This window comes from Nannobrachium achirus, assembly GCF_963921795.1.
Source record: "Nannobrachium achirus genome assembly, chromosome: 23".
Lineage (NCBI taxonomy): Eukaryota > Metazoa > Chordata > Actinopteri > Myctophiformes > Myctophidae > Nannobrachium > Nannobrachium achirus.
Window position 1 is genome coordinate 9,429,230 of NC_137830.1, and position 19,227 is coordinate 9,448,456.

A 19,227-nucleotide genomic window follows, 5' to 3' on the forward strand; every position below is an offset into this window, starting at 1 on the left:
TATGTCAATCCTCTTCTGTAATAGAATGTGGGTCTCCTAATTTGGGCACTGTAGTGATGTCAATCAGTGATGTCAGTCATGTCCAAATTTGGTCACTTGTTTCATCATGTCAGACAGACATTATGTGGGTGCGGTCAGACGGCAGACGAACAGGCGGACATTCGGTACACTATGTGTACAGTTTGTGAATGAAGTGCTACAAATCACTATGTGCTGTTCAGTGGTGAAGCTGCACTATTACAGACTGACTGTCTGCATGTTTTGTTAGTTCAACGTCCCAAGACCTTTCACTCTGTTATACTAAACTAATAAACTGACATTTTCATTCACATGCTAACCGTATAAACATTTATTATGATTCCAGAAGTGTTGACCACAGAGCAGAGTCTCCAACACCCAGCTGTGTGTCTATGAAGAGTGAGTGGTCTATGGGACATCCTCCTGTCTTCAGTGAACCTGGACCTCCACACACACAGTATGTCAATTCATTACAAACGCCAGTCCTGTTTTACCAGTCAGGCCAATGAACTGAAGCGGCGGATGAGGAGCTGCTTGTCCGGTGCGCAACACCGACACACAACAAAGTATAAACCAACTTTTTTGACACCAGTTGATGAGCTAACAAAGAAGGAGGTGTCAAGTTGTTGACTGACAGACCAGTAATCCAATCAGGTGCTCTGGGCAGACAGAGGGGGAGGTGTCAAGGTGTTGACTGACAGACTGGTCATCCAATTCAACTAGGGTTGCCACCTTTCAGAAATTGAAATAAGGAACACCTCTTCCGGGCACGCGGTGCGTGCGTTCCGTGCGTGTGGCACAGCCGCCGGCCGGCGAAAAAATGCAGTCCCAAACCCATGAAATGCATAGAATAGTTATAACTATAACACACAACATGGTATAACCTATATTGTTTTGCAGTTTGAAGTGGTCAATTGTTTCTAAAATATGAATAAGTTAATTTTGTATGAAATAAAGCAATGTATGAATGATTTGAACCTGGCTCTTGTATTGGGTCACTTGGTGGTCAGTAAAGAGAAGGTAGTCAAGAAACCATTAAGTCATATACTTAAAGTTTAAAGTGCTTTATTAGCAACGAAGATTATTATTTTTTTTTACTTTAGGCTGAATAGGCTTCACTAGCCTGAACCTGAGCATAGCCTAGTTTAAAGTGCTTTATTAGCAATGAACATTGAACATTTTTACTTTAGGCTGAATAGGCTTCACTAGCCTAAACCTGAGCAACCTTACAGAAATAAGAGCCCAAAATACTTATAATAGTCAGATTTGGCAACACTGCATGGTATTTCATCCAACCTAGCCCAACATGGCTTATATTATCAGACCTGGCAACTGCATGTTGTTATTTTTCTCCACACACTGTAGGCTAGGTTGCTTGGCAAGCAACCTTCACTGACGCTGTCAAGCCACGGGTTTGTTTCTTCCCACTCGCGTATGTGCCTTTGTAGGCGTATGTCCTTTTTTTGAGGCGGTGGAGTATTGTCTTCAGAAGACATTTTTAAAGCGCGCGGTGTGCCACTGACTGTAACTAGGCAACGGTGATTGACAGCGACATGCAGTGCATATGCAGACAGGGGCCGGGCTAGCGGAGAGGAGAGGAGAGGAGACAGCGACTGCGAGCCGCCTCACAGGCGGTCCTTCGTGCCTCTCCCTCCTTTTGCTGTCTTTTCCTGTGTTTTATTTCATTCATTATTGTTAAATTCTGTGTTGAGGTTTGTGTGACAGACCTTTATGGGGCATTTGGTTAAGTACGGAACAAACCGCGTTCCGTATTGGTTCAATACGGAACGCATCTTTTAATTGTCCAATACGGAACGATTCCGTATTATACGGAACGGGTGGCAACCCTAAATTCAACTCAAAGGAGCTTTATTGGCATGAGAAAACATTAACATTGTCAAAGCAAGTGTCAAAATATAAAAACAACTGTTGAAAAGGGGCACATATGCATTTGGAAGGGGTTCAGCATTGTGTAAACAGATCTAGAGCTATATCAGCGTTATGTACATGTTATGTATATATATAGTATATACAGGGTATAAAGCTTTTTGGAAAGAATCTTTTGCAGTCACTTTGGGATAAAAAGCTGCATTTTATTATCAAAATGATTTTAAAGGGGTAGTCCACTTTCAAAAAAAACTTTTGGTCATTTTATCATCTAATCGCAGGCTTTTATGAACACCCTGAACAGTTTTTAATTTGCTTGACCCTCAATATTTAGATATTTGATGTAAATGTTATCAGGCCCGCTAGGCCCAGGCCCTCTCCCCATACACACTCATTGTAACTTCAAACTCCATTTTAACGCTTCCAGTGCCAGCCCCTAGATGGCGCCATTGAATGCCAGACTTTCTCCCATAGGGGACTGCATTAGCATCCGGGGGCTCACGTTGCAGTGACGCGCGTGCTCACGTTCGTGCACGTCATGGAAAGGTCCCGGATGATAATGCTAACAGAATAGCTATTCCCATTTTGTCATTTTAAAGATAATTTTTCGGCGATTTCGCCGTAAATAAACCTCGCGCCACATCCCTAAAACACAATCCAGAGATATGGCCCTTCAAAGATGTGGTGTTTCATTGGATTCGGCGGCGATTCGCGGCTACGTTCGCGGCTCACGGCCGGCATGGCTTCCCCAGGATTTGGAACACTGGATTTTAAATTAAGGCTCAGGCTTCAGAAGGCCTCGGATCATTTTATTCATTTCATTAAAAAAGCCGAACTAATTCGGGATCGGCACACTGGACTACGTTCCGGAAGCGGCGCTGAACATTCGGTGAACATTGGAGGTCTCAAAAATGTATTTTAAACCATTTTTAATGGAATATATCGTCGGACCATGTAAAATGGCTAGCTGGCTAGCGTAGGACGAGCCAGGACCACCCACGGCTCTACAAGCAGCTCAGGGTAAGTCAATTAATAAAAAAAAAAATTGTATTGGATTGAAATAAAGCCGAACTAGTTCGGGATCGGCACTCAACAAGTTAATCATGATAGATTAATTAAAAACACCTCTACGCCGCTGTGGCGACTCCGAAGGTCGTCGGCTCGGGCGCCCTAGCCTAGCTAAATCATTAGAGCAAGCCCTGGGCTACATCTGTGCAAAATTTCCCGCTTTTAGACTGATTTGCACGAATTTAGCATTTGCTCCCCTTAAGGCCCGCACTATGTGGCAAAAATGGCATTTCAACAAAAATGTCCACCACAAGCCAGCATGGAGATGAGCCCTGCTTTCATAATGTGATGCAACAATAAAGAATCTTGAACAAACTGACATTTTCATTCATTCACATATATTTATATAATTTATAAACATTTATTATTATAATTATAATTCCAGAAGTGTTGACCACAGAGCAGAGTCTCCAACAGCCAGCTGTGTGTCTATGAAGAGTGACTGGTCTATGGGACATCCTCCTGTCTTCAGTGAACCTGGACCTCCACACACCCAGTATGTCGATCCATTACATTATACACAACTAGAACATGGCACATGTGTTGTACAGTGTGCACATTGTTAAAACATAAAACAGAGTATTACATTACAGTCTATAGGTAATGTCCAAGCATTACCTATAGACTGAAAGTTACGATATGTGCAGTTTATGAATAATAATTCAACCTACGGTCACTGTGACCCATACTATAAGCTCCACTTATTTTCCATTTATTTTATTTGATAAACAAACCACTTAAATCCTGGGATTTCTTTAGAGTTGTTAGTAGTTAACAGTGGTAGCATGGCTCCCCAGTCCCCCTAATGGCCAGTGGAGGAACATGAATCTGACTGACCATGCTGTTGCTATTCACCATATTCACCTGGCGGCCATGTTTTTGCAGTGAAACCGGGTGGCAACTGGGGTGGCATTTCATTAACTTAATGGCAACATTGCCACCATGTTAATATGGTCTATGGTGTGTTGGGCTCAGTGTTGCTGCTTGGACCCCAGTGTTGCTGCTTGTCTTTCTATTATTGTATTCAATAGTTCACTGTTGTTGCAATGTTGAGGAGCTGAAAACCATGGAATTTGACTCTCTTATGTTTGAATAATGGGACGTTACTTAGAAAATGTAATAAAGTGTTCACTACAGAGCAGAGTCTCCAACAGCCAGCTGTGTGTCTATGAAGAGTGACTGGTCTAAAGGAGGACTATTTAACTTCACTATTGAATCCCCAAGCTGTGGAATAAACTCCCTGTCGCACTTAGAACAACGGACTCACTCGCTAGCTTTCGCAGTGGACTGAAGACTCACCTTTTCAGACTCCACCAAAAAACTGGAAAATCAATGCCCATACATGAAGCTAGTTAGCATTTGTTTTGTAGTTTTTTTTTAGAAACCTTGTTTATTATTTTCTTTTTCTTTACAGATTATATTGTTTTTCTAGATAGATATTCATTTGCATTTGTTATATTGCTGTTGATGTACTGACATTTGTTTATTATTGTGATATTTTATCTGCTTATTGTAAGTCGCTTTGGATTAAAAGCGTCTGCTAAATGCTTAAACTGTAAACTGTAAACTGTAACCTGGACCTCCACACACACAGTATGTTAATCCTCTTCTGTAATAGAATGTGGGTCTCCTAATTTGGGCACTGTAGTGATGTCAATCAGTGATGTCAGTCATCTCCAAATTTGGTCACTTGTTTCATCATGTCAGACAGACATTATTTGGGTGCGGTCAGACGGCAGACGAACAGGCGGACATTCGGTACACTATGTGTACAGTTTGTGAATGAAGTGCTACAAATCACTATGTGCTGTTCAGGGGTGAAGCTGCACTATTACAGACTGACTGTCTGCATGTTTTGTTACTTCAACGTCCCAAGACCTTTCACTCTGTTATACTAAACTAATAAACTGACATTTTCATTCACATGCTAACCGTATAAACATTTATTATGATTCCAGAAGTGTTGACCACAGAGCAGAGTCTCCAACACCCAGCTGTGTGTCTATGAAGAGTGACTGGTCTATGGGACATCCTCCTGTCTTCAGTGAACCTGGACCTCCACACACACAGTATGTGAATGTGATGTGAATCTTCCTATACAATGTTATGCTAGGTTACGTGTGCAAGTTACTACATAGTCAGACATAGTATAATAACGGTGTGTCCACTCTGTCCAATGTTTATCTATAGATTATAAATGACTATAGATTATACATAACTATTGACTAGTCCTGTGCCCGGGGGTGTGCAGTATATGAGGGATGAGGAGTCTCAGAACTAATGTTGGAGAACCCACACCGGTGCCCGTTGGGCAGAATAACCACCATTGACATCCAGTTGTGCAATAATACCCATTGTATCCGTCTGTCTGTCTGTCTGTCTGTCTGTCTGTCTGTCTGTCTGTCTGTGTCCCTTTCATGCCCATACATTATATGGAGATCTCTTATCTCTGTCTGTCTGGCTCTCTTTTATGCCCATATATGGTGTTCCGTGTCCAGAACAGTCAGTGATGTCATCTCCAAATTTGGTCACTTGTTTCATCATGTCAGACAGACATTATTTGGGCATTGTTTCAGCATTACCATGGTGGTGACACTGTTTAGTACTATTAAGACGCCTCCTAGGTCGCACCAATTCTTGGCTATCTGGCCATGGATGTATACCCAATCTCATCTGTTGAGATTGGCAGAACATGCCCATATATGGGCATTACCAAAAATGGGCAGGGACATCAAGCCAGAGCATGAGGTCAGAGCAGCAAACCCATTCTGTTAAGAGTGGTTCCCCTGACATCACAGTGACATCAGAGCATGATGCCAGAGTGATGTCACAGTGACAAGGGAACCAATAGACTGTAAAAATGTGTACAGACTGATTGACTGACTGAACAGGCAGACAGACAGACGGAGACAAGATGCAACATTTCTCATGTTATACTGCGACCTTGGGTCGCAATCAGTGATGTCAGCATGCGGACAGACGGCAGACGGACAGACAGACAGACATTCGGTAAATTAATAGTTAGATTATACTATCGATTATAAATTACTATAGATTATACATTATTACTATCAATTATAAATGACTATAGATTATAAATTACTATGTGAACAGTTTGTGAATGAAGTGCTACAAATCACTATGTGCTGTTCAGTGGTGAGGCTGCACTATACAGACTGACTGTCTGCATGTTTTGTTGCTTCAACGTCCCGAGACCTTTCACTCTGTTATACTAAACTAATAAACTGTCATTTTCATTTACATGCTAACCGTATAAACATTTATTATGATTCCAGAAGTGTTCAACCCAGAGCAGAGTCTCCAACACCCAGCTGTGTGTCTGTGAAGAGTGATCGCTCTAAAGGAAGTCCTCCTGTCTTCAGTGAACCTGGACCTCCACACACACAGTATGTCAATCCATTACAATATACAGAACACTATAACATGACACACGTGTTGCACAGTGTGCAAATGATTAAAAAACAAGACAGAGTATTATAATAGTTTGCCCTCCCTGTCCAATCATTATCGACTGCACATTACTATGTGTGGAGTGAATTATTAACCTATCTTAACCTGTGAACCTGTATCTATGTATGTAACACAATATGGATAAATATGAATGATGAATATATCTATCACTGCAACTTGTATTGTACTGTATTTATGGTACATTTCAGTGGTGATATTATTTCTTTCTTATTTGTTCTTTGTCTTCCTGTAACTGCAATGCTGTGAGAATGAAACATTTTGACTAAATTACCTGTACTGTTAATATTCCTGTTACTATTCAGTCAATCAATTAACCAATCAAAACCCAATCTGGACCTCCAGATACACACATAGACAGCAAAGGGGGCTCAAGCCAGTAGGGAAATGAAGTACATCGCTGCAATAATTTTTTTTGAGCGAAGCTAACCGCTATTTCATTGAGAAGCAGCAAAAAAAAAAAAAAGAAAAAACTAGAAGCAGTGCTCTTCCGAGCACAGGTCTCCACCAGGCCAGGCGTCCTGGTGGTGCTACTGTATAATAGGCCAGTGTAAAAAGGGTGGCATATGTTCTTCACCTTAGACCTTTCATGGCAATCGGACGCTGCATGCATGATTTGAAGCATTGTGTTCCAAAAATGTGTTTTGCTGAAGTCTACCTGCTGGTGGCGCTATAACAGCCCAATGTGAAAAAGGTAGCATTTGTTCCTTGACCTAGTGGGAATATGTGTGGCAAATTTCACACTAATCGCAAGCTGCGTTGTTGATTTGAGGCATTTTATTCAAAAACTGAGCAATCCTGCTAACTTTGGAAGCCAATATTAGCCAATTAGGATGGAATATGAAATATCAGACGGATCGGACTTGATCACATGACTATAGAGATACTGTGTACCGATTTGCATGATTTTTGGATAAAATCTCAAGGAATAATAGGAAAAATGGTGTTTTACATAAATCGGCCTCCTGGTGGCGCTATAAAAGGCTGATGTGAAAAATGTAGGGAAAGGGTTTTTCCTTGGCCTCTAGGGAGTGCGCTTACAAAGTTTGAAACTGATCGGTGGAGTTATAGGTAAAACCACAAATTGGCCAGTTATAGCGCCACCATGAGGCTGATTTCAAAAATTTGAAGTGGCATTTCTTCCACGACCTAGTGGGAACGTGTGTGCGCAATTTCACGATAATTGCACTTTGCGTTTGGGATTTGAGGCATTTTGTTCAAAACGGCTCAATCCTACAAACTTTGGAAGCCAATCTTAGCCAATCAGGATGGAATATGCAAAATCGGACAGATCCGTGTCGATCACATGACTGTCGAGATACTGCCTACCGATTTGTAGGATTTTTGGACAAAATCTGTAAGAGTAGTGCACAGAAATGTGTTTTGCGAACATCGGCCACTAGGTGGCGCTAGAAAAGGCCCATTTGAAAAAATTAGGGCAGAGGTTCTAGATTGGCATCCAGGGAATGTGTGTGCTCACTTTTGCAGCGACCGGGCCAACGGCGACTGAGATTAGGTGCACACAAACTGCGAGGACACACGGACGCACGCACGGACGGACGGACGGACACACGGACGGACGGACGAAGGGGAAAACATACTCTCCCCCATGCCTTCGGCTGGTGGAGACAAAAACGCAGAACAGTGACATTGGTACTTCCCCCCCCCCCCCCCCCCCTCTTTTAGCCAGGATTTCAACGTTGGGATCGTCGAATATCCTGTTTTTTTTTTTGTAAAGGCTCGACACCAGCGATCATTGATGTACACACACACGCCACCGTATCCGCCCCCTCCACCTCTGTCTAGTAAGACCAGAGTGAAACCGGGGACTTCATACAGTGAGTCTGGTTTTGATGGCTTTAACCAGGTTTCATTGAAACAAAACAGCGATGCCGCACGAAAGTCATGACTGTACCTTGCATAGGTCTGTATTGTGCCGATGTTGTTGTGAATGGCTCGTACATTGGCCAGAACGATAAAGGGGAGTGGAGGGCGAGTCGACCTTCTCCTGAGGTGACTCTCTTTGCCTCCCTTCTTCCCTCTTTTCCTTCTCTGCTGTCGGATCAACTCCGCAGGGATTTTATTCAACACCGGTAGGTGTCGACGTGGCTTGTGGTCGTTGTTTTTGGCTCTGGTCGTAGTGCCAGCAGCTCCTCTCGGCTGTAGCTGTACACATAGCCGTGCATGGACGCCTCTCCACGCCAGCTGTTTGTGTCGCTGTTAAGTAGATTCCGAAGCTCCACAGTCAGGCATAATCCACATAAGTTTATCCACAGGATCAGCAGAGCGATTTCCACGGCCCTCATCTTAAACATCCTTACATATAACGACTCACAACATAACTTAGGCACACAGACAAAAAAACAAACAAACAAGGCATACATGACACGCTGTGTCGCGGTGCTGCCCCTGTACCAGCGCACCGGAAGTGACGATCTGACGATAGTTAGATTATGAATTACTATCGATTATAAATTACTATGAGAACAGTTTGTGAATGAAGTGCTACAAATCACTCAAATCACCCAAGACATTTCACTCTGTTATACTGTTATACTGACATTTTCATTCACATGCTAACCGTATAAACATTTATTATGATTCCAGAAGTGTTCAACCCAGAGCAGAGTCTCCAACACCCAGCTGTGTGTCTGTGAAGAGTGATCGCTCTAAAGGAAGTCCTCCTGTCTTCAGTGAACCTGGACCTCCACACACACAGTATGTGAATCCTTTACAATATACACAACACTATAACATGACACAGGTGTTGCACAGTGTGCAAATTATTAAAAAACAAGACAGAGTATTATAATGGTGTGCCCTCCCTGTCCAATCATTACCTATATCGACTGCACATGTGTACTATGTGTGGAGTGAATAATTAAGCTTCCTTAACCTGTCAACCTGTATCTATATATGTAACACACAGTGTTGGGTATCGTTACTTTTTATAGTAACTCGTTACTGCGTTCCACTGTGTCCACTCTGTCCAATGTTTATATATAATTTAGATTATAAATGACTATAGATTATACATAACTATTGACTAATCCTGTGCCCGGGGTGTGCAGTATGAGGGATGAGGAGTCTCAGAACTAATGTTGGAGAACCCAGACCGGTGCCCGTTGGGCTGAATAACCACCATTGACATCCAGTTGTGCAATAATACCCATTGTATCCGTCTGTCTGTCTGTGTCCCGTTCATGCACATACAGTATATGGAGATCTCTTATCTCTTTCTGTCTGACTCTCTTTTATGCCCTTATATGGTGTTTCGTGTCCAGGCCAGTCTGTGATGTCATCTCCAAATTCGGGCACTGTAGGATGTCAGTCATCTCCAAATTTGGTCACTTGTTTCATCATGTCAGACAGACATTATTTGGGCATTGTTTCAGCATGCAGCTGTTACCATGGTGGTGACACTCTTTAGTACTATTAAGACGCCTCCTAGGTCGCACCAATTCTTGGCTATCTGGCCATGGATGTATACCCAATCTCATCTGTTGAGATTGGCAGAACATGCCCATATATGGGCATTACCAAAAATGGGCAGGGACATCAAGCCAGAGCATGAGGTCAGAGCAGCAAACCCATTCTGTTAAGAGTGGTTCCCCTGACATCACAGTGACATCAGAGCATGATGCCAGAGTGATGTCACAGTGACAAGGGAACCAATAGACTGTAAAAATGTGTACAGACTGATTGACTGACTGAACAGGCAGACAGACAGACGGAGACAAGATGCAACATTTCTCATGTTATACTGCGACCTTCGGTCGCAATCAGTGATGTCAGCATGCGGACAGACGGCAGACGGACAGACAGACAGACATTCGGTAAATTAATAGTTAGATTATACTATCGATTATAAATTACTATAGATTATACATTATTACTATCAATTATAAATGACTATAGATTATAAATTACTATGTGAACAGTTTGTGAATGAAGTGCTACAAATCACTATGTGCTGTTCAGTGGTGAGGCTGCACTATACAGACTGACTGTCTGCATGTTTTGTTGCTTCAACGTCCCGAGACCTTTCACTCTGTTATACTAAACTAATAAACTGTCATTTTCATTTACATGCTAACCGTATAAACATTTATTATGATTCCAGAAGTGTTCAACCCAGAGCAGAGTCTCCAACACCCAGCTGTGTGTCTATGAAGAGTGACTGGTCTATGGAAAATCCTCCTGTCTTCAGTGAACCTGGACCTCCACACATACAGTATGTCAATCCATTACAATATATACAACACTATAACAAGACACACGTGTTGCACAGTGTGCAAATTATTAAAAAACAAGACAGATTATTATAATAGTGTGCCATCCCTGTCCAATCATTACCTATCGACTGAACGTTACTATGTGTGGAGTGAATAATTAACCTACCTTAACCTGTGAACCTGTATCTATATATGCAACACACAGTGTTGGGTATTGTTACTTTTTATAGTAACTCGTTAGGTTACATCGTTACTGCCTTTAAAAATGAATCTGTTACGTTACTACGTTACCCACTGAGAAAAGTAACTCTTTCCACAGCCTTACTAAAGGGCTTCTCTCAAGCCCTACCATGTTGTGAGCGTAAATTAATGTAAACAACTAAGACGTGCACAAATAAGTTCTCCTTATGTCGCCAATAGATGACCGTGTAACCCGGTGTTACACCAAATTTCGTAACGTGTCGTAAACTGTAGAATCACTACGCAACCACCACAGAATGATGAATATATCTATCTATCTATCACTGCAACTTGTATTGTACCGTGTTTGTGGTACCTTTTATTGGTGATATTATTTCTTTCTTATTTGTTCTTTGTCTTGTTACTGCAATGCTGTGAGAATGACAGCATTAAAAAAAAAAAAAAAAAAAACATTCATACTTTTTTTAATGTTTTTCTAATTACAATGTTTATGTGTAATGTTTCATTGTTTGCGAGTAAAAAAAAAGTACGAATCCGATATAATATTGGCATTAAAACAATCCCATAACCTAAACCTAAACTTAACCCGAACCCTAACCTCTGCAGTAAAACTAACGCTGGTGAATGCTTACCTGGTGAAATGCTAACCTGGTCGGACCAACAGGAGGTATAAACAATGCTCAGTCCCCAATCCCCTCCACCACTACATGCCATGATTATTTAAGTGGATTCATCAAAACTAGATTTTAGGTCTGTGATGGAAGGTGATTCTGTTTACATTTATTTAAAAAAAAACTGCCCAGCACGAGGACCCCCAGGTGCGAGGCCCTGTGCGACCGCAACATTTGCACTACCATTGCTGCGGCTCTGTGTGTGTAGCCAACACTTGTCTTCACCCAAAGAGGAAATAAACATGCTCTGAAATGTATTCTGGCTCTTTGTCCACACTAATTAAAGGACAACTTTGTTTTTTTACAACAAGGTTTCATATTTTAGATTGTAATTAGAAAAAAGAAAAGGTGAGTGTTAAAATGTTTTCATTTGCTTCGTTCTATTGTTTTATCGCGTTTACCGTGCTAAAATGTGGGGCATGCATATGCAATGGGGCATGTGTACAAGTGGCTAAATGTCTTTTTAGACCCAATAAGCCAGCTTCTTTATTGCTATTTACAGTAACACTTCTAGCCCCCATAAGTCACATCCAACCATGAAAGGTTGCGTTGTATCTTGGGAATGGACTTATTCTGTGTAAAATGACATATTTAGCCACTTGTACGCATGCCCCCAACCACTGAAATAAGAATCTCTAAAACAATAGAAAGAAGTAAATGAAATCATTTTAACACTCATCTTTTATATTCTTTAATTACAATCTAAAATATGAAACCTTGTTGTAAAAAACTAAAGTTGTCCTTTTTGCCCCCACTTTATATTTATTTAGCATCTTACTTCTTCCACATTCTTTGTGCTAGAAATGTAACTTTTTCAGCTTCATGCAGTTATTATTGCCTGTATTTTTCTTTTTACAATGTTTTATACTTTTTAAAATGTTTAACTTAAGTCTTTGGCCTTCAGCCATCCGGCCTGGCAGAGGCAATAAAACTAAATCACACCCGGTGTAAAGTGAGCAGTGTGGAGTTTGTACATTTTCCACTGTACATAATACTGTAATACACTTTGTGCCTGTTTCAGCAAGTCCACACAGTTTCTGCAGGAACTGCTACTACTTTATCTTGATATTATGCCATGGTGTCACTCTTTGTACAAGGGCATTTGAGTAAGTAATACTTAAGATGTCCACAACAATCTCTTCTATAACGACGTTGTGTTCTCTTCTACTCTGTCTTTCACAACATAGTGGGCTGGATTTCAAATGCAACTCCATGGCGGTATTTCCTCTACTGGGACCAGTGTGGTCCAACAGGACACCATGGCTGTCCCCAATGTGGAGGGAGATCCAGAAAGACACCTGGACTGAAGACACACTGTCAAACCACAAGTGGACAAAGTAAGACTGGATATCATTTACTCTAACTATAACATTGGGAGCAGCAATTTGGTCCGCAGACTTTTTTATGTATACATTTTAGTCCAGTACCCAGCCTATACAGCCTTGGATGTGCGTGCCCTTTTGGCTGTGTTTTCAGCCGCTATCTTGACTTAATGTTAATAAGAGGTGCTAGGTGCTACAACATTCTGGTGTAGCACCCAGGTAGAGACTTCTGCATGGCTGGTTTCAACATTCTGGTGTAGCACCCACGTAGAGACTTCTACCTGGTTGGTTTTAACATACTGGTGTAGCACCCATGTAGAGACTTGGGTTGCCAGGTTGGTTTCGGGGTCCAGTATTCACTGGCATTTAGGAGAACATACTCTACTGTAGAAGAAGAGTTTGATTTGTTGGGGGAGGTTAGAGTTCCATACACTGGTCATACCGTTCAGGGTTCAGGTTGAGTTGACCCATGAGCCTGCAGGTACTTGAAGGCCTTGACTTCCTTCAGATCAGTGCCTCCTGTTGTTGTGATGGATGTTCTGATAGCATGTTAGGTGATTACCTCAGTTTTATTGGCCAACCTTGGCACACTGTGACTCCACTTTGTTCAGGATCTCCTGTGCTTGTTCCACGTTGTTGGAGAGCAGGCCGATGTTGTCCGCATAGTAGGTCTGTCAGGACTACTGTGGGGTGTCGTCTCGACCTCCTTGGTGTTAGACTGAGTCTACAGTGATATAAGAACATTAACACCTCATCCGCACTGCCAACGACGCGAACGACGTGACGCGATGTCCCACGAAACCTTTTTTGTGGAGCAGGACATTGCCATTTACCTCTAGGGCATCGCAGCGAAACTTCGCTCAAATAGAGACTCTGCGAGCGAAAAAAGGAGGGGTGGACAACGTTGCATCATGCCACGACATCGCTCGCGGTAGGTCAGGACATCCTCATTGAAACAAATGTATTGTAATGAGATTTCATCGCTCCTGGACCTCCACACACACAGTATGTCAATGAACAGCTTCTCTCTCTTATAAGAGCTTTGCCACTGCTTGGTCAGGATGGGACAAGATGAGCTCTCTGCTCTACATGGAAAGTGTCTAGAGACAATTCTTTTGTGATTTATCACTTTAATAAAATGAATTGGCGAGGACCCCTGAATGATATGTATTTGGCCTTTTGGACACCCTAAATGATGTATTTGGCGAGGACCCCCTAAATCAGGGTTCCCCAATAGGCGGCCTGCGGAATATTTGCGGCCCGCGGCGGGGTTCTGTCTTGCCTTTACCCAACCCCAGTCAAAAAAATATATATATATATTTTTCAAAAACATATTTTTGGGGGACTAGTGAAAGTTACAGTTATGATCAGTGAAACGTAAGCTTACCATAATCACAGTAATCCTTCAATCATATTCAAGGGCTTTTGGAGAGAAATGAGACAGACTCTATTCACTTTTCGAGCACTGCAGAGGGAAGGTTTGTGTGTGTCTGTCTGTCCAGCTGATGCTAGTAAGTAGTTGACGGCCACTCGTTAACACATCAAAGGAAGGCAATTATGTCTCTGTACTGTCAACTGGCTGCTGTTGGGCAGATGGGCCTATTTTCAAGCAGACTGGTTAATTGGTTTTTAACTTATTTTGTTTTAACTTTAAGGAGTGCATTTCTCCTTGTGTGACACTCAACACAGGATTTAAGAATCCCAGGGCTAAATTATTAGTGCCACAACCAATAATAATTATAATAATGGTGGCATAAGAGCAGCAAAAACACTAGTATATCTTAACTGTCGCTGGAGTAGCGGGAACGCCGCTGCCGCCTCCCGCAATGTTGTGGCCCTCGGCTTGGTACCCTAGACATAATTCAGCCCTTGGGGAATACTAATTGGGGAACCCTGCCCTAAATGATATGTATCTGGCCTTTTGGACCCTCTAAATGAAATGTATCTGGCCTTTTGGACCCCCTAAAAATCAGGGGTGGGCAACTTTGATGAAGGAGAGGGCCACTATATTTCCACACTCAGTCCAGAGGGCCACAATGCATATACTGTGAAAGCTAACAAAACTAGAGGAGCTACAAGCTCAAAACGCTTTGCAGTGCGACGCGTTATGAGATTGTAGATCTGCTATTTTTGCTATTTTTTTGACAGTATGTTTTTCTGTAGCTGAAGTAATTAAAGCGGGTCATGTTTGCATGTTTGGAATTGTAACAGCTGAAAACAATACTATATCAGTATTCCGATATTAATCTGCGGGTCGCATTAAGTTGACAGTTGCCCATGTATGCCCTAAATGATATGTATTTGCCTTTTACAGGGGAAATGGAGGTGACCATGTAGCTAGGAATCCTGATCAATGAAGTATATAGAGCAGGTGTCTTCAACAGGGGGTCCAACCAACCCTAACCCGACCCCTACGGGGACCTCAGAGTTACTACAGGGGTCCGTGATGGGGAACATGAGCTTGAAGATCTGCTATTTTCTGAGAGTAGGTGTAGAGGGAAAAAGAGCAGAGCCAATGACAGTAAAAAGGTTCACTGTCTGAAAACACATTAACATGAATCCAACATATTAATAGAAATGATAATGTATGTCAAACAACTCTATGAAGCTATCTATGAAATCTATGTAAAAAGAGACAGAGAAAAGAGTTTCTTACAATATACAGTGGGGGGGCCCTATACATCAACAAGTCATGAGCTTGTAGATCTGCTATTTTGGCTGAATGTTCACCTAGATGTGGTTAAATAAATCAGATCTCACCCCCAGTAACATTTGTATTTACATCCAGTAGAGTGAGACCACTACCTCCAATGTCCTCCATTCACCTGGTCTGTAAGGCCTGGTCTGTAAGGCCTCGTCTGTAAGGCACTTCGCGCACTCTGCTTCTTGTTTGATGTTGGAATGGAAAAAAGAGCAGATTTACAAGCTCACAACACACAGCATCACAGCACTTCCTGAGCTTGTATATCGGCGGTATTCATTGAAGGACAAAGTACAAAGGTTTTAAGTGGATAATTAAATAATATAAGTTATTAAACTATTAAACTATTATCTATATAACTAACTAACTATCTATATTATATTGTGTTCATCTCCACAGAGAGAGACTCAGAACCACGCCTGAACAGAAGACATCCAGACAAACCACAAGTGAACAAAGTAAGACTGGACACTTTTTACACTAATTATTCTTTTCATATCGATTACTGAAATCTTTAAATAAATGTCCACATTGTATTCCTGTATCAATGTCCAAATACCGAAGATTAACATATACATTTAGACAGAAACAAATGATCCAATGATCCAATGGTATTTATTTTGCAGTTTTCTTTTTCTTTTCTTTTTTTCCGTATTTTTTGACGAATTGACGATTTTTTGGAGGGTATAAGAAATAGTTTTAATGGTATTGTATATTATATGTAAATTTATAAATTAACGTTAAATTGTTTAACATGTCTTCATGGTCTTCTCATACCAGATGTCAGTCCACTGGAGCATTTAAAGGTTTATAAGGTTGGTTTGAACCGTCTTGATCGTGTGACATACATCACTGAAGTGCCCTCCCTCAGCAGCATCTACACAGAGCTCTACCTCTCAGCAGGAGAGAGTGAAGGGGTTAATAACCAACATGAGGTCTGGCAGCTAGAGACAGCTTCCAAGAAGAAGACCCTCCATGACCAACCAATCAAGTGCTCTGACATCTTTAAGCCCCTCCTCCTTGGCAGATATAAACCCAACAGAAGAGTTCTGACCAAGGGCATCGCTGGCATTGGAAAAACCTTCTCTGTGCGTAAGTTCACTCTGGACTGGGCAAAGGGTTTGGAAAATCAAGATGTCATTCTCCTGGTTCCCTTCTCATTCCGGGAGCTGAACCTGGTCAGAGATGAGCAGCACAGTCTTCTCTCACTGATTCATCGTTTCCACCCTGAATTAAAGAAGGTCACAGCAGAGCAGCTCGCTGTCTGGAAGGTTGGCTTCATCTTTGATGGTCTGGATGAAAGCAGGTTTACGCTGAAATTCGAGAACATTGACATTGATTCTGATGTCTTCAACAACAATGACATTGTTTCTGATGCCACAGTGACATCATCAGTGGACTTGCTGTTGACAAACCTCATAAAGGGGAATCTGCTCCCCTCAGCCCTCCTCTGGATAACTACCAGACCTGCAGCAGCCAATCAGATCCCTCCTGCATATGTTGACTTGGTGACAGAAGTACGAGGCTTCACAGACCCCCAGAAGGAAGAGTTCTTCAGGAAGAGATTCAGTGATGAGAAGCTGGCCAACAAAATCATCTCACACATGAAGACGTCAAAGAGCCTCCACATCATGTGTCACATCCCAGTCTTCTGTTGGATCACTGCTACTGTTCTGGAGGACATGTTGAAGACAGACGAGACAGAAAAGCTGCCCAAGACCCAGACTGCGATGTACAGCCACTTCCTGTGGGTTCAGACCAAGAGGAAGTGGAAGAAGTACCATGAGAGTCATGATGTGAATCAACAGCAGCTCATGGAGGCTGACAGGGAGGTTCTTCTGCAGCTGGGCAGGCTGGCGTTTGAACATCTGGACAAAGGTAGCATGATGTTCTACCAAGAAGACCTGGACGAGTGTGGTCTTGATGTGAAAGACGCCTCGCTGTGCTCAGGTGTGTGCACAGAGATCTTCAAAGAAGAGACTGTTCAATCTAAGAGAAGGGTCTACAGCTTTGTTCATCTGAGCATCCAGGAGTTTCTGGCTGCAGTCTACCTGTTCCACTGTTACACACAGAGGAACAAGAGGCTATGGTCCCACTGGTTCACAAAGGGGAACATGAAGGTACTGAAGACATTCCTGGGAGTTGAGGTCGGTTCCTTGGATGAATTCCTGAAGAGAGCCTTTGAACTATCCACAAAGAGTAAGAATGGCCACCTGGATCTCTTTGTCCGCTTCCTTCATGGCCTCTCACTGGAGTCCAACCAGCGTCTATTAGGAGGCCTGCTAAATCAGACAGACCACAGTCCAGAGAGCATCCAGAGAGCCATCGACAACCTGAAGAAGATGAAGGATCAAAGGTTCTCTCCTGACAGATGTATCAACATCCTGCACTGTTTGATGGAGATGAACGACCACTCACTGCATCAGGAGATCCAACAGTACCTGGAGTCAGGGGACGGATCAAAGACAAAACTGTCTCACTCCCAGTGTTCAGCTCTGGCCTACATGCTGCTGTCGTCAGAGGAGGTTCTGGATGAGTTGGACCTGCACAAATACACAACATCAGCCTGGGGGAAATCCAGACTGGTCCCAGCTGTGAGGAACACCAGAAAGGCTCGGTTAGTAGTCATGTTCATAGTTAAAACGTATAAGTAGATCAATCTACCATCACACATAACACTATAAGTAGAAATGATAGGGGATGTAAAATGTCCAATAATAATCAGGTCTCAAACAGTGACTGGTGGTATAGTGTGTAGGTGCAAATAAAGCATATTCCTATTAAATATTGTCCTGCCTATGACGGGTGCTCGTCACGTGACGCTCACTGCCACGGCGAGCACTCGTCAAAGCACTCAGAGGGTTTCCTTTTCCTTTTTGAGGCCCTGCATCTGCTTTTCTCTGCTATGTGTTGATTTTGGGTGAAAGCAAGCCACATTCCACTGGCTCTATCTTTGCACTTTTCTTTTGACACTAGAAGACCTGCAGGCGTCTTTTTGTCAGAGCCCTCTAGGCTCTGACATCAGTGGCTTGAAGTCTGTGCTATCTGGCTACTTCTATTTCCAGTACAATTTAAAAATAGACGTGTTGAATGATCGATAGTATACAGTAAAAAGGCTCTTGTTTTGAAATACGCTTCTGCGCACTATTTAGAGAGGACATGGCTTTCAATGGACGCCCCATTTGATGGTCGTCCGTCTCTCTCTCCCTGTGCGTCATGATGGTGCGTTGTGGACTAGTGGTGAAAACAACGCAGGCATAAGGAATATACAAACAAAACACCAAGACAAGACAACGTAGGCTATAAAGGCATTAAACCGCGTCCTCTCATCCTCTTGGGTCACAGGCTAAAAAGTTTGGTAACCATGCTTGCTGTAGACAGTGGTGTAAAGCAGTGGTTCTCAGGGGTTCCCTTTTCAGGCTGTGACCCCCAAAATAATCATATTTAACTGGGGACCCCCCATCCTGACGAGCACTAAGAGTTGAGGAATTACATTTTGAATAACACGGTTCTATTGTGAAAATAGCAGATCTACATGAGGCGTCGTGAGCATGTAGATCTGCTATTTTCACAATTCCTGACACTGAAATTTGGCCAATGTTTAATTTGTCATTTTAGAGGTATTAAAAGGTCCT

General features: G+C 42.4%; 2 protein-coding genes across 2 annotated transcripts in view; both read left to right on the forward strand.

The window, feature by feature from the left end:
• LOC308308739 (protein NLRC3-like) overlaps positions 1 to 19,227 on the forward strand; it is a gene marked incomplete at both ends in the record, with an annotated part of 195,327 nt that overhangs the window by 114,192 nt on the left and 61,908 nt on the right. The gene's annotated exons all lie outside the window — the stretch shown is intronic.
• LOC308308431 (protein NLRC3-like) overlaps positions 12,782 to 19,227 on the forward strand; it is a gene marked incomplete at both ends in the record, with an annotated part of 40,604 nt that continues 34,158 nt past the window's right edge. Inside the window, 2 exons of the mRNA XM_080753847.1 lie at positions 12,782 to 12,906; positions 16,464 to 18,209. Of these exons, the coding sequence (XP_080609973.1) occupies positions 12,782 to 12,906; positions 16,464 to 18,209 (1,871 nt within the window). The remainder of the gene's footprint in view (positions 12,907 to 16,463; positions 18,210 to 19,227) is intronic.